Genomic DNA, 16,097 nt, shown 5'->3' on the forward strand with positions numbered 1-16,097 from the left:
TCCCACGGCGAGCAGTCCCCTCCACTGGAGTGTGGTGAGAGGGGATCAAGCTAGAGCATTGCCTGAGCTCTGTTGCTGTTCCAAGCTCTCTCTTTGCCATCCCACTCTCTACCTCAAAACATTTTCCTTCCCTTTTTGTCTCCCTAACCATGGAAAGACCTCCCATCCCTGGAGGTCCTCAGAAGCCTTTCCTCCCACCCCTGAAGCTGACTTGTTTCCCTCCCCTTCTGGACCGAGCCGGGAAGAGAGAGATGCAAGAGAGAGGCCATCTGAGGAAGGTTGGCTGGGCTTTCAGGCAGGGCCTCACAGGGTGGACTTCAGAGTGGCCACCATGATCCAGGCGCCAGTAGGGTCCAAGGTCCAGAAGTTCATTTGGGCCAGGACGCTCGAAAGTGGCCAGCCACTCAGGACAGACCAAACTCAGTGATAAGCACCCAGAATGCCACTCCCTAAACTCAGAATGGAAGGGCTGGAGGCTGCCTTTCCAGTCACTGGACTCCTCATGCTCACTTTTCTGGGGATTCCTTTCCTGGAGTCAGGAAACCATGGGAACCAAAATACAGATGGGAAGGCCACTTGGAGAACAGAGAACCAGAGCAAGGGGGCTGTGTCCCCAGGGATGTAATACCCAGACCAGAGTGAGTCACCTCCTCAGTGGCCAGAAGACAGCTCCCCCACTCGCTCACTGCTTCATTTGCTCAATAGGCATTTGTGGTGCACCTGCTGTGCAGGCACTAGCTAAGTACTGGGGACACAGTAGCAGGGGAAAAAAGGCCCTGGATGGGGGAGATGAGGAACTCTGTGAGAGACACCGTCAAGAGAATGAAAAGATAAGCCACAGATTGGGAGAAAATACTCAAAAATCATGTATCTGCCAAAGAACTTGTACCCAAAATATATAATGAATTCTCAAAGCTCAATAATAAGAAAACAAACAACCCAACTTAAAAAGCAAGCGAAAGACACTTCACCAAAGAAGATACACAGATGGTAAACAAACAGGTGAAAAGATGTTCGCCATTGTCATTCATTAGAAAATGCAAATTTAACCCACAATGAGATGCCACTACACACATGCTACAAAGGCTCACATACAAACAAAATATGAAAACAACTGACAATGCAAACAAGACAAAACAGCTCACGAGGGCTGGTGAGGATGCGGAGCAACTCAAACTCTGACATGCTGCTGACGGGAATGCCGACTGTGGGAGCCACTGTGGAAGACAGCTTGGCAGTTTCTTCCAGAGTCAAGCATACACTTGCTATAGGACCCCACAATCCCACTCCTATGTATTCACCCAAGAAAAAAGAAAACTTTTGCTCACACGTAGCCGCAAAAACTGTACATGAATATTTATGTTGGCTTTATTCATAATCACCAAAAACCAATACAACACAAATGTCCTTCAACTGGAGACAGTAAAAATAAAAATTCAATTTCCAAAACCTGTGATACATCCATAGGATGGAATACTACTCAGCAATAAAAAGGAATGAACTATTGACACGTGCAGCAGTGTGGGTGCATTAAGCTAAGTGTAAGAAGCCAGACCGAAAAGGCTATGAAGTATATGATTCCGTGTATTTGACATTCTGGAAAAGAAAAACCACAGGGACAGAGAACAAATCATTGGTTGTCAGGCGTTAAGAGAAGTGGGGAATGTTGGACTACAAAGAGGCAGCATGAGGAAGCTTGTTGGTTTGTTTGGGAGAGCTGTTCTGTATCTCGATTGTGTTGATGATTGCACAACTCTAAGCATTTGTCAAAACTCATAGTACTGTACACCAAGAAAGGCGAATTTTACTGTATGTAAATTTAAAAATAAAAACAAGTAGACATATTTATAATGACTACTTTGGGGAGAGTTTTAAAAAAAACAAGGTGGAAATAAAATACTAGACAAGAAAACTTGGTAGACAAGAGAGGTAATTAGAGTTTAAACATTCGAAGTCTGTTTTGTCCAGGATGAAGACACAGATATTGATTAATTTCAGACTGTTTCATCAAGGATGCTGTTAAAAATGGAAGGTACCCACTAGAAGAACAGAAATAAAAGCCATACCTTCCAACTCAGTAGCAGGCGTGAAAGGAGGGAAAAAAAGAAACAAGTAAAAAGAATGGTAAAAACAAAACACTAAATAAGATGGTATAAATAAACCCAATAAATTGGTTATCACAATAAATGAAAACAGATGAAACATACCAGTAAAAATTTATATTTTTCAATCCAGCTATATATTATATACTAACATGTTGACAGAGAAAACTTGCAAGGAAAGGGTTGCAGAAAAGATGCACAAAGAAAATATTAACCAACATATAGTTGGTACAGAAATATTAATATCCAACAAAATGTGCAGCCTTTATTGAATACCTACTGTATGCAAAGCTATGTCCTAGGCCTGTGGGGTGACATGGGAGAAACAGAAATGTGACACCTATCCTACAGGACTATTGTTGGGGTAGTGGCCATGTAACTCTAAATTTCTCTATTTAGTCAGAAAAGCTTGTTCAATAACTCTATGCAAACCCAATGAGAAATAATGTTTCTAAAAAAGGGATAAGGGAGTGAAGCATACATGGAATTCCAATAATAAAAGTCATTTACTGATCAATGTAGTGGTTAGTTTCCAAAGCACCCTGCAATGAACTATGCCTCCCAGGATTCATGCCCTTACGTAGTCTTTCCTCCCACAATGAATCTGGACTGGCCCTGTGACTCATTTTAATAAACAGGATGTGGCAGAAAAGAAAATATGCCAATTCCAAGCCTAAGCCTTACGAAGGCCTGGAAACTTCTGCTTTTGCACTTTGTGTGTGTGTGTGTGTGTGAGGAAGATTGGCCCTGAGTTAACACCTGTTGCCAATCTTCCTCTTCTTTTTTTTTTTTTTTTTTTGCTTGAGGAAGATTGTCACTGAGCCAACATCTGTGCCAGTCTTCCTCTATTTTGTATGTAGGATGCCGCCACAGCATGGCTTGATGAGTGGTGTGTAGGTCCACACGTGGTATTCGAACCCACAAACCTAGGCTGACAAAGTGGAGCACGTGAACTTAATCACTACGCCACTGGGCCGGCCTCTGCTTTTTCACTGTGAGAAAGAAAGCTGCCATGCAATAAGGACAGCATCCTGCTGTAGGAGAGAGGTGCAGCCATCCCAGCTGAGCCCTGCCTTCCAGCTGTTCCCGCCAAGGTGCCAGACTTCTTGCCCATCAACCCCTAGATGGCTGCGGTTCCTTCCGACATCACATGCAGCAGAAGCACTGCCCAGCTGGCCCCCAGTTGCCCAGTCAGCCCACAGAACCAGGAGAGAGAGCAAAATGGTTACCATTTTAAACCATAAAGTTTTGGTGGTAGTTTGTTATGCAGCTATCGATAACCAAATGATCACTCTCAATGTGTGCCATACACTGTGCTTGCTCATCTGTTTCATAAGTGGTGTTATTTAATCCTTTCAACAATACTTAGAGGTATGTGTCACTAACCTCCATTTTACAATGAAGAACTGAGGCTTGGAAAGAATATCTTGCAGCTAATAAGGAACAGAAGCAGGGTTTGACTCGAGCCCTTCTTGATTATGGACTCCACGCTCCCAACCATCGCACTGTGTGGCCAAGTGGGAGAGGTGAAGGGTGAAAACCACAAGACGTTTCAAAGTCAGCATCCCTCCTCTGTGAGCTCCCTTCCAGCTTTCCCCTCTTTGTCGTTTTCATCCTGTGCTACCAGGAGTGCGGTGGATTCTGGAAAGATGATCAGGTAAGTAGGCGGATGATATAAGTTGGAGATTTTCTGATAGTTTTGACGCATTTCATAACAAGCACTAATCATCCTCAGTGTTTAGTTGTCATTTGAGAAAATGTAAATGCCACATCTGCTCACTGCCTGTCTTTTCTTCTGGACAAAAGAACACATGTTCCCAACAAGGGAGCGTGCTTTGTTCCTCACCCTCAGTCACCACCAGAGAAGCCTCAGCTTTGGCACAGGTGGGGAATGGCTGCGTCTTTACGGGCTCTCCTCTCCCCCATATCAAGACAAGCTTCCGGGACCCTTGCGGGTCCATCAGGTGCTAGGGGTCATCTTAGTCCCCGCCTCAGTTTCACAGATGAAAACAAAGCTTCACAGGGAGGTGTGGCTGCACCACAAACCCGCTGAGAGCAATTGTCAGAGTCAGGCTAGGACCACGTCTCCAGATTCCTCCCCCAGTGCTCTCTGAACTCCAAGGTCCCCTGGAGTCTCCTCTCTAGCTGCAAAGGGATCTCTAGACTCCTAATGGAGGCCGCCTGAGTCCAGCAGTCTTTAGGAGTGCTGAGAACAGGATCTATTGAGAACAGGACGTGGCCCGGGAGCTCAATAGCCAGATGTTCAGCACCACAGACAGCTCAGCAGGCTTATTACTTGGGAGGCTGCTTGGTTGCTGTGCAAGGCAAAGAACGTCATGGGACAGAGACAAAAGTACTGGTATGTTCTTAGAGACCATCTTGTCCAGCCTCCTCACTTTGCACAGGAGGAAACCCAGGAACAGAGAGAAGTGACTTGTCCAAGGTCACAAGGCAAGTCAGCAGACAACCAGAGAGGAGGGCCCGTAGCCCATTTCCTCACACCTCTTCAGGACCCTCAGATGCCTGGTCCCCGTGACTTCTTAGTGGCACAGCCAGAGCTTGAATCAAGGTCTCCAAAATTTAGATCTCTTGCCTTTGGGGATGGCAAGAAAAGAAAAGAAAAAAGGAGAAATAAGAAGAAACTGAAAGAGCACCTGGCCCTGGTGGGAAGGTTTGTGATCTGGCCTCTAACGGCAAGTCCTTGACAGAAGCTTCCTACTTCCCCAAGGTGATGTGGCCTTTTAGAATCAATTTAGTTACCTTGGCAACCTCATTCTGGGTTTCATCTCCATGGCAATTTATTGGAGTTTTTCACCCTTATGGTAAGTACACATGTGACTGCCCATATGTACATTGCAGAAAAATTAATATAAAATCACATTTTTAGAAGTAGAGAATCTCATTATCCAAGTCCACAGTCAGGAGCATAACAAGGCAGGTTCCCGGGTGGACAGGGCTGGTGGCATGAAGGACCCAGGTCAGTCTTTGGGGTGGCTCTGCCACGTTACTGCCATTGCAAACCTCTCCTGATCTTTACAGCTCAGTGTATCCAAGCTCACCATGAGCATAAATAATTTCTCCTTTCCTGTATCCTCCAGTGCCCTGCCCATGGGGAAGCCTGAGTTACCTCTGCTGGCAAGAAGTGCTGGGGCAAGGAGAGAGGAGGCTGGTTCTTCTGACTACAACCTCCGTGTACCCCAGGAGTGCCTCTTCCTGCTTCTCTTGTCCATGCATCCCAGTCAGGGGTACCCCTGGAGCTGTTCCTGTCTCTTCTGATCTGTGGACTGTAGGCCTCCTCTTCAACATGACATAATCTGCCACCTGTTTTCCAGGAAATCTTCATGGTTTCTAGTCCACTGTGGGCACGCCTTCTGTTTTCCAGCAATGCTATGGATTTTCTTTCATGCCTGTCCTGATGTTTATAACGATGTAAAGCGCCTGGAGCATTTAGTCCACCATCTCAACCTTACCCTCTCTTTCTTTCTCTGCTTTCAGTGCTTATAATAACAGCTTTACTTGTCAACTTATAGTCTGTCTAATGATGGCGGTGGCTCATTTCTTGCATCATCATCATCTTCTTCATCAGCAGCAGCAGTACTAATTCGTGACTGAGGAGTCGCCATCACATTCTGCAACAAACAAAAGTGAGAAGGGCTCACAAAAGTGTTCCTCCAACATCCCACACAGTGAGACAGAAAAGTCAAGGCATGGTTTCATTTCAAAATTTCAATTACAAGTGTGAAACGTACCAGCTATTCACCTTCCAAATAGCTTTTGAATTCAGATAGACTTGAATTTGGACTCTGGTTCCATCAATTATTAGCCGAGTGACCTAAGCATTTTGAGCCTTGTTTTCCTAAGCAGAGATGACAGCATCTGCCTTGCAGGAACTATTAGATATGAGTTATGAGGGAAATCAAAAAGGAATATGTGATAACATATGAAAAGTGCTTCACACTGTTCCTGGCCTGTAGAAGAGCTTCTCTAAATGGCAAGTACGCTGATTAGCACCTAAAGGGGGACTCATTCCCGTGGAATTCTATTTGCATCTGACTGAAGAGAATGCGCACCCTCCTTGTGTTTCGTTTATTCGATCACAAGTCTTTGATCTCTATGATGCATGACATGACGCCCCTTGAAAGCAGGGGCTCTGTCTTCAATTCAACAAAGGTTCATGGTGTTCCTAAACTGAATAAAGCATCATGCTGGGTGCTGTAGAAAATACACACACAGAGAACACAGTTCGGGTCCTCAGGGGTAGTGTAGTGAGGGAGACAGACATGGACACCAGTAACCATAACACAATTCAGCGCGAGGCATATACCCTGCCCTGAGACAGTGTAGCCTGGTGGTTAGAAGTGTGAGCTCAGAAACCAGTCCACCTGGGTTTGGATCCCAGCTCCACTGAATTGCTTTACAACCTCAGACGAATCTCTTAACCTCGCTGGGCCTCAGTTTCCTCAAATGTAAAATAAGGTTGTTACTAGAAGCCACCTCTAAGGAGCATTAGTACATGAACTGAGCCTAACACATAGAAGGGCTCATAAACATTAGCTCTTGTTTTGTGGATGTACAGAGATCGTGTGATGGGGATATGTGATGGAAGCGATTATAATCCTCTTGCATGGACGAGGTTGCACTTGAGCTTGACCTTCGAGGACAAGTAGTTTTCAAAGGACAGAGAAGGAGCGGAGAAGCATTTGGGGGAAGCAGAGCAGTGGAGCAAAGGCATGGAGCGTGAGCTCTGCAGCAGTTTCAGGACATAGCTCTGAGGCTGGGTCTCAGGAGCACAGGGAGAAATACTGGGAAGTGGGCTGGCCAGAGGTTTAGGATCACCCTAGAAAGTCCTGAACACGGGCTCAAGCAATTAGACAGTTCTGCAGGCAATTCCCCCATTACAGGTTACTCAGGAGGGAAGTGACGTGATGTCACCTGTGTTTGGGCAAATCACCTTGGTGGCAGTGAAGGAGGGATCAGGCAAGAGGGAACTAGGTTGGCCCAGGGACAATTAGGGCGCTCTAGCACAGCCCAGGAAATAATCTTGAGGGCTTAAACCAGAGAGGTAGACAGGAGGGGAGAATCAAGAATGGTTTCCTGTTGGGTGGCTGGGAAGATGGTGACGGTGATGCCCTTACACAACCAGGCCACAGAAGAGGCCTGTCTTGGGGGTGGGGGGCCTTCTTCAGCTTGGGGTATGTGGCATGGCCCAGTGCACACTCTTCTATGTCCTTAGCTTCTGTTCCTCTCTAGTCCTCACAAAGCTCACAGAGCCCCCTACACAAGTCGGGTGCTTGGCGAACACCTGTGGGTAAGCAACCGGGGGAAGGAGACCTCCAAAGACTGCCCCCCATCTTCCTCCACCCCAGATCCAGCCTCTTCCTCTCCTCCCTCAGACAAAACAGGACTATGGGGTGATGCACGCTGCCACTGTGGGCACTCCTAAACATCCCCTCCTGTTTCTGAATCTTTAGGCAAAAATGACCCAACCCAGTCTCTCAGCATGGCCTCCCTCCCCTGGCCCATCCCAACAGACATGTGACTCCTTCCTACATGCCCATCTTAGAGCCCTGCCTGGAGTGTGCCCCCGGTGGGCACTGTTGGGCATCAACCACCATCATCATAACACTCACAACTGGTTGTCCAGTACCTGCTGTGGGCAGAGTGCTATGTCAGGCTCATCCGTCATTATCTCAAGGATCTTCTCAACAAACACACGAGGTGGGCTTTATGATTCCCATTTTACAGATGAGCAGAGTGTGACTCAGAGCACTTAATTAGCTTGCTCTTGCACACACAGCTCGTTCTATAAAGTCTGAACTGGATCCATTCCATTTGCCTGCCTCCCACACCAGCGCCGCCACCTGGATGGTCACAGGGGTCTTCAGGACACAGGTGGCGAGCAGGGACTACCTAAGACTGAAATACCAGGGCATCTCTCTTGTGATCAGCACCACCTGGCAGTCACTGAATGAGGAAAGACCTTCTAATTCTCAAGCCTGTTTCCACCCTGAGAGATTCTGATATAATTGGTCTGGGGTACAACCTGGGCAGCAAGACTTTTCAAGCTCATCCACGTAATTCTCATGAGCCACCAAGGTTGAAAATTGTTGCTCTAAGGGGAGGCCTTGCCCTGAGGGCGTCGTTGCTGACACCTGGCCCTCATCGTGGCTGCTGTGGACCTGCTCCGGGGCCTCAGCACCACCTCCTCCTGCAGCAGGGAGCTGTGCCCTGGAGGAGGTCCCACGGCACGGGCCTTCCTCTGGCCCTACACCTGTCTGCCTCCCTTGTCCTGCCCCAGCTCTTTCTCTTCTCCTCTCCCTCCTCAGATGCCCAGAGCCTTTTTATGGCCCAAAGCTCCCCGTCCCCATGAGAGGCCATTCTGGCTGCCCTTCTGGAAAGGACTCAAGACCCCAAGTTGATCCCGCTGCCCTCCTTGATTCTGGCCAGAGCACAGACTCTCACTTTTCCCTCTGTCGGGCCCACTCAGCACAGCAGGGAGGCTGGCTGTTTCAGCGGAGAGGATGGTGGCACATTTTCCCTTCCCTCTCCCTCCCCACACGGAGGGTGAAGCTTCAGGGTGGAGAGAGAGGGGCAGAGCCCAGGGCCTGGCTTTGAGGAAAGCCAGGACTGGGCCTGGTGGGGTGGGCAGAGCGCACAGCCCACATGAGGGAGGAGAGGAAGCACCCCAAGGCAGGAAACTGCTTTTTCGTCAAAGCCCGACCATAATCACCCTCAGTGTTGCTACTTCTCTTTATTTCCCTGCAGAGACACTGAGTATCTGGCAAATTGATGGCCAGGGTTGGTGGAGGCTGTGTGTTGGCAGAACCCGGGGCCAGGGCAGAAGGGGGTTTCCTGCTGGGCCTCCTGCTTCATTCTCCTCCATCCTCTTCTTCTTCCTTCTCTCTCCTCTCCCATTATTTTCCTCCTCTTTATCCTCCTTTCCCCCTCATTCTCCTCCTCTCTCTTCTTTCTTGCCTTCTGGTGCAGCTATAACGGGGAAATGACCCTGTAAAAAGCCCTGGCTCTTGGCCAAGATGGAAGGAAGACTCAGAATGGGAAAGGACCCCAACAAGAGGGTGAGGGTTGCATGGAGGGTCCCTGGAACCCCTGCTGAACTTCACCTTTGGAGCACAGGTGGAGTCTGCGCCTGCCAGCCTGGCCCAGCTCAGCAGAGAACCAGCGGTCTGCGCAGTGTGAGCACCAGTGACAGAAGTTGGCCTCTGCCCATCTGGCTGTGTCATCGTCAACATCCAGGTCCCATGTCCTGGGCTTTCTGCCCATGCATTCCCCTGCAAAGCAAGCCCTGGGCGAAACCCAGGTTCATAGCCAGCCTGCAAGCTCCCACCAGAACCCCATACCCACTGGCTGGTGCTGGCTACCTGGAAAGAAACAGTGGAGGCTCAGAGCAGGGCACCACTGAGTCCCCCATGTGGATGGTTGTTTCCATAGTCATGTTATTAGCATCTTGAGGGCAGAGTTGACTTCATCCTAGCAACCTCAGCAGCCCCCACCCGGAGAGTGATATAGGGCACGCCTAATAAGTACTGGCACTGGCTGGCACATTTATAAGACCTGAGTTTGCATCTCACCTCTGCCACCCTTTAGCTGCAGGTGTGACCTTGAACTCATTACCTAACCTCTTTGGGCCTCAGATTCATCACCAGTAGTAAGATAAAGTGAGGATAATGATGGTATCTGCCTTAAAGGGCTGTTATGAGGATGAATTTAAATAATCCCCTTAAAAGGAGTAGCATAGTGACTATGCAAAAAAAAAAAACTACTTTATTATTACCATTGTTTTAATCTGGTTCGTGGAATGCAGCGCCCTTGTGGGTACAAAGGAGGAACCGATGCCCCAGTGTCTGAGGGTGTGTCTATGTCAGGTGTCCATTGGCTGGCCTGCCTGGGTCAGCCTGGGTGTGGATAGCTCTGTGTGTTAACTCCCAGGGCTACCAATCCCCACTGATGTAGTCTTTGGCTCCTCCAAGATGGTAGAAATGGGAGGACTTCCATCTCACACACACACAACCAGATGACAGTCTTATAAAAGCTGGTTTTCTAACTCTGTTGCTTTTTTTTTTTTTTTTTGGCTGAAAGTTCTAGAATGCTCTCCACAGATTAAACGCTCCCTGTCCATGAACTGGAGCGTACCTATCACAGATTCCTGAGTTTAGGGGCATATGGCTGCAAAGGTAAGCAGGTGCTGCCTTAGGACATTTCTCCAGCTGCCATCTCAGAGGCCTGGACACGTGCCTGACCTGGCCTGAGCTAGGGTTCAGCGTTGAGGACATCCCACGTCCCTGGCATGATCTTGATTGACAAGAGAGGGTCATGAGCTGCACTCAAGGGATGCTACTCAGAAACCTGACTGAAGTCCTTTGTATAAAGTGTGTGTGTGTGTTGCACACATCCACACATATACTTTTCTCCAACATTGGAATGCTGGCTGTGAGCTGCTTTTGTCTGTGCCCACCACTGCTCACACTTCCCTCTTGCCCTCTGAAACCTCCCCCACGGCTCAAGGCTGCTCTTGGTCTGCTGCTGAGTTGGGGCCTCTGTGTGAACTGGGCTCAGACAGACAAGAGGGAAAGTAAGTGGATGGTGTGATGTAAGCCCTCCCTACGTCCCCCATTCCAGGGGACATCTTGCTAGTGAGGGCACATCTGACCCCAGAAATTCCATCCTTGATTCAGAGGAAAGGAAGTGGAGAGTTTGACCTAGTCCCTGAGACCCTGGAACCAGCTAGCAGCCCAGGGCTAGCGGCTCTGAGGACCCATGCAAGTACCCGGGGCCTCAGGCGCTGCAGGCCGGGCTAGACTCTAGCTCTGCCATCTCCTCGCTCACCCCAGGGCCTGGCACAGTTCCTGGCTCACAGCAGATTCGCAGTAGACACTGGCTGAATGAACGGGTTTGGGAAAGTCCGTTAAACGGAACCTCTTGTAAACAGGCCAATAAGAAAATGTCTGCTCTGACTCACCAAGCTGTTGGGGAGAGCGGCCAGATGACATAGAGTGAAGACTGGAGTCACACACCCGGGTGAATCCTGGCTCTGTCCCTTCCCAGCTGTGTGACCGCAGCCAACCTCTTTGAGCCTGTTTCCTCATCTATAAAATGGGAGTACTAATGAAACCCTTCTCACGAGGGGGACAGCTCAGGGCTTGGCATTAGACACTAGACACTCGACACATTATTTTCGTCCTGCTTATGAATGCTTTGAAAACTACAAAATGCTTCGCAAATGTGAATTACTATTTTTCTGTCCAGGGATCCCATTTCAGAGAACCAAATATATTTTGCTGGCAAAGAGTTCATACAATAAACAAAAATAGCAATCATCATAATAACTATCTTTGAGTGTCTACGGCATGTCAGGCATTGTGTCGGCTACGTTACACACATCATCTCATGGGAGCGATGGGTCCCACTGCTTCCATTTAATAGACGAGGAAACTGAGGCACAAAGGGGTTGAGTTACTTCCCCAGGGTCACAGATCTAGAAAGCAGGGTAGCTAGGACTTCAAAGACCAGGGTCCCAGGTCTTCTCTTCTGATGCCAGGACCTTCAGAAATTTGGGCCCTGCATCCTGGGCAGGCCTTGTAGGAAGAGCTCTCGCTGCCCAGTGCTGCCCACACAGTGGAGGGAAGCGCTTTTGAAAAACAGCCCCTTCTCCATCCTCCACTCAATGCCCCAGGCTCGGGATTCTGATCCAGTCTGCCTTTCCCCCGGAGCACTATGTCTCATCAGCTCTTATGTAACTTAGTGTTCCCACCCCACCCCCGCGGTTTATGTAAGACAGCTCCGTAAACACACTGCAGGCCGCCAGGGCTGCAGGGAGAACTGACATAGGCTACAACTGTGATCTCACCTTTCCCCCCTTCCCAGGACCCCACTCACGCTTGCTGTGTTCCTCCTCAAGGCTTGAGCCTACCTTGTGTGTGCCTGCATGAGTGTGCATGAGTGTGCCCGAGTGTGCATAGTCGTTCATGTGGGTGCACTGGTCACGGGATGAAGGGCACAAACATCCATGTTAGTAAACACATATCTTCATTGTCCTTTCTCTTTTTTACAGTGAGAAAATCCTGCAAGACTTCCCCACTAAGGCTTTCCTTTTTCAGCCAATTCAGGAAACAACTCTTGAATCCCCTCCCCTTGCCCCATCACAATTAGCAGCTGGCCCATTCTATTAGTCAAAGTTCCATAGTGCTCACTCTCACCTGGTCAGCCAGAAAACATCGTCTAACCCTGCGTTCCTCCTGAAACTCCTGTTTTCCATCAGTGGGGTTTTGCATGAACGCCTGCAGCTGTCTGAGCTGCGTTCTCCAGGCCACTGGGTCAGCCGACGCTCCAGACATCTGTGCTACACGAAGCCAGGTTGCCCAGATCATTAAAGACTGCTCTCCTCAGATCAGGCTGGGCCACCTGCAAGTCACCGTAAACCAACAGAATGTTCTCCACATTGTGGCTTTTGCTGCATAGACTCTTTACAAGTAGCCTCCGGCTTCTGGCCTTCGCTGGCCTGGCCTGGCCTGATTAACTGATGAGCTCTCCCAGGTCTGAGACTGGGGGGCGATGACACATCCTGATGATGATGATTCTGACTACACAGGAGGGCTCAGGAGCCAGAAGAGTCTGGATCCTTCATAATCAGGGACCATCTATGCTTTTGTCGAGCTACTGCCCCCCTCCCGCATAGGAACTAGCGCTGAAGACACGAGATGGTGTGCCCACTTCTCTTCCAAAAGCCAAGCGGGACACCACCCGTCTCTCTTCACATTCACCTTCACTTCCACCCACGGCAAAAGAGAGAAGAGGGGGGGTAGCGTCAGAGTCCTCCACCCCAGCATCTTCCAAGCACCAGGCGCCCGAGTGGGGTTGGCAGGAGGGCGAAGGGCGATCTAAATCTGCCACAAAGCCTTTCTGTCCTCCTGTGCCCCCACCCCCCAGTGTCAGCTTTCCCCGACCAGACACTTGCCCACAGCAGCGCCACCCACTCCCCCTTGGCCAGTGAGTGCCGAGGTTCTCACTGCTTAACACCCTTTAAAGGAATTCTGCACCAGAGAGGCGCCAGGGCTCCCGGCAGCAGGGGGCAGCTCATAACGGAGCTTCCAAATTCCCTGAACACAGCTGCATTTGGAAGCCATTTTCTCCAAATTAGACATCCTGGGTCCTTCACCCCACAAAGCCCTCTCCCAAGCTGACATCCCCCCTCTCTGGGATGCTGCTAGGGGTGTCTCCAGAATCTACTCGCTTACTCTCTACAAGGTGGGGGAGGGTTCCAAACAAGCCCTTAGACGCAGATTTTGGCCCTATAATTAAATTTTTAACTAGATCTAGTCCCCCCCCAATTAAATTTTATTTGTTCACTGTCCTGATGTTTTAATTTTGCTGTTTTCTCTCTTTGGGACTCAAGTCATTGATTTTTTTTCATCTCACGAAGTGGATTCAAATTTCCCAATGATTTAATTAAGCTCACCAGCTGTCCGGGCGCCCTGCAGAACCGTGGCTGTCCGCGTAGAAAATGGTTCCTTTTTCCCTCCCAGGCTGCGGCCTCGGCCTCGGCCTCGGCCTCGGAGTGGGGCGTCAGGAGCCACCGACCAGCCCAGGACTCCCCAGTCCTGCAGATAGGCGTCTGGTGACCGGCTTCAAGTGCTTGCCGCTAGAGTACACACCGCCCGCTCGCCCCCGCCAGCGCGCATCCCAACACACACACACACCCCCGCAGTGGTGCGGGTGGGAAGCCGCCAGAAGCCCGACGGCTTTTGGTTTTATTACAAGATTTCTTTTCAACTGAAAATCAGGCCAACAAGCTCAGAGACTCGGATTCCTCAATAACTTGCCCCCCACCTACTTACACACCAAACTCCCACGCGAGTGACCTCAGCCCCAAGTTGCATCCCACAGCCTCTCCACTCTGCCTGGAACTTCCTTTTTGAAAAACGGTTAAGAACTCCCTCTTCTACGCTCCCACCCCCCAACGCTGAAGCGCACACAGGAGCGAGCCGAGTGTGGAAGTCCCTTCCCGCGCCGCCGCCTGAGTCCCGCAGTGTCCCGGCCGGGCGCCCCGACGCACGTCGCTGCCCCTTGCGCTGCCTGGCGGGAGGAGGCGGCAGAGCCCGGGGAGGGGGAAGAGGGTCCCGGTCTCCCTTCTCCGTCTCCTTCCAGCCCCGCTGGCGAGGGCGGGCCGAGGTGCTCTCAGTACAGCCCCAGGATGGCGGCGCCCACGTCCTTGGAGGGCCGGCGCTCCTGCATCAGAAAGTTGATCATGCTCTCCGACTTGATGAGCAGGTTGCAGCCCAGGAAGAAAACGCCGAAGACCACGGTGAGCGACAACACGCAAAGCACAGCGATCTGCGCCACGCGCGACACCCACAAGCTGCGCTCGTCAGGCGACAGCCCCACCGGGACCCCGTCGCTGGCGGTCAGCGGCGCGCCCCCGGGGCAGCAGCCCAGCCACGTGCCCAGCCCGTGGCTGCGGTTCCCCAGGGCGGCCCCGCCGCCGCCGCCCGCCGCCTCCAGGCCGCTGTGGTTCAGGAAGGTCGCGTTCATCGCCGCTCGGGGCCGGGGGTCTCGGCGCGCGGTCAGGGGCGCACGGGGAGGCTCGCCGGCTCCCGCGCTCTGGGAGGCGCTCGGGTCTACGTGTGCGCAGGAGAGGAGGAAGGCGGGGGTCCGCCCGCGCGCTGGCACCCCTCGGGCCGCCTGCTCCTGGGCACCGGGCGGGAAGCGGCGGCCCGGAGGAGCGAGCAACAGGCTGCGCGCGAGCTGGAGCCGGAGAGCCGAGCGCGCGGCGTGGTCTCGGGGGGCGCTCCTCGCCGGCGCCGCGGCCGCTCCCCTAGCAACGGCCCCGCCCCCTCCCCGCCTCCTCCCCCGCGCCAGGCCCCACCCCGTCTCCCGAGAGCGGGAATCCTGCCCGGAGCGCAGCTCCTGGGAGTCCCAAGGCCGGAAAGGGTCGGGAGATCCGGGCGGCATCGTCCTCCCCGCCGGCGAAGCTCGACCCCCTCGGGGCAGCTGCGGACTGTTCCGGGCTGGAAAATCTCCCCAAGGCGCCCATTCTGGGATTTGGTGCTCTTAGCAGCTAGATTCTTCCTGAAGTCTGCTCTCAATCTCTTCTCCGCTCTTTATTTAAATCCTGGCAAGCCTTCCGAGACATCAGGGGAGCAGCTGTGACCCCCGGCGCTGCCTTCCTTCCCCTCTCTTCCCTCTCCGCTGGCTGTGGCCCTGGGGCCGGAGCCGCCGCCCCGCGCCTCCCGGGTCCTCCCAGCTCCCCGCCCCCACCCCACTGAAGGCTGTCGGGGTGAGGAGTGCTCTCTGCCTGCGTCCCCCCCACCCCTCCCCATTGGATTTTTCTTTTAATTTAAAAATATTACTGGCGTTTTTTCTCCATTCCTTTTTACAAAAACACGTTATTGTAAACTAGTTAGGAAGTATGGATTAGCAAAATGAAAAAATCTAAATCCTCATAATCCTATCACCCAGAAAGTGCCGATATTGCCACCTGGATACGAAGTCTTCCCGGCCTTTCTGTGTGTCTATCTTTATACGCATTTACTCAAAATAGGGACGCTCTGGGGTCCAACCCAGTGGCGCAGCAGTTAAGTTCGCGCGCTCCGCTTTGGCGGCCCCGGGCTTGGCCAGTTCGGATCCCGGGTGTGGACATACGCAACGCTCATCAAGCCATGCTGAGGCAGGCGTCCCACATATAAAGTAGAGGAAGATGGGCACAGGTGTTAGCTCAGGGCCAGTCTTCCTCAGCAAAAAGAGGAGGATTGGTGGCAGATGTTAGCTCAGGGCTAATCTTCCTCAAAAAAAAAGAATGTACTGTTCATACATAGTTTTGTACGTGTTCTGTAACCCTTCGAAATTTAACCGTGTAGCTTCTCCTAGTGGTAAATATTCATCAACGGTTGTTTTGAATTGCCTGGAGGACTTGAGACCCAGATTCCTGGGCCCAGCCCAGGGTTTCTGAATCAATAGGTCTGGGGCGGGGCCCCAGAATGT

The 16,097-nt window shown here is 51.2% G+C and overlaps 1 protein-coding gene across 1 annotated transcript; it reads right to left on the reverse strand.

Annotated features, from left to right (window-relative positions):
• Positions 1-13,827: 13,827 nt before the first annotated feature.
• Positions 13,828-14,949, reverse strand: RPRML (reprimo like). The gene has a single exon (XM_008525853.2). The coding sequence runs from the start codon at positions 14,646-14,648 to the stop codon at positions 14,295-14,297; it is 354 nt and encodes a 117-aa protein (XP_008524075.1). The 5' UTR covers positions 14,649-14,949; the 3' UTR covers positions 13,828-14,294.
• Between the last annotated feature and the right edge of the window lie 1,148 nt (positions 14,950-16,097).

This window comes from Equus przewalskii, chromosome 10, assembly GCF_037783145.1.
Source record: "Equus przewalskii isolate Varuska chromosome 10, EquPr2, whole genome shotgun sequence".
In the NCBI taxonomy this organism is placed as follows: domain Eukaryota; kingdom Metazoa; phylum Chordata; class Mammalia; order Perissodactyla; family Equidae; genus Equus; species Equus przewalskii.

Coding starts and splice junctions, on each gene's coding strand:
- RPRML (XM_008525853.2), bottom strand. CDS start 14,648: ATGAACGCGACCTTCCTGAACCACAGCGGCCTGGAGGCGGCGGGCGGC.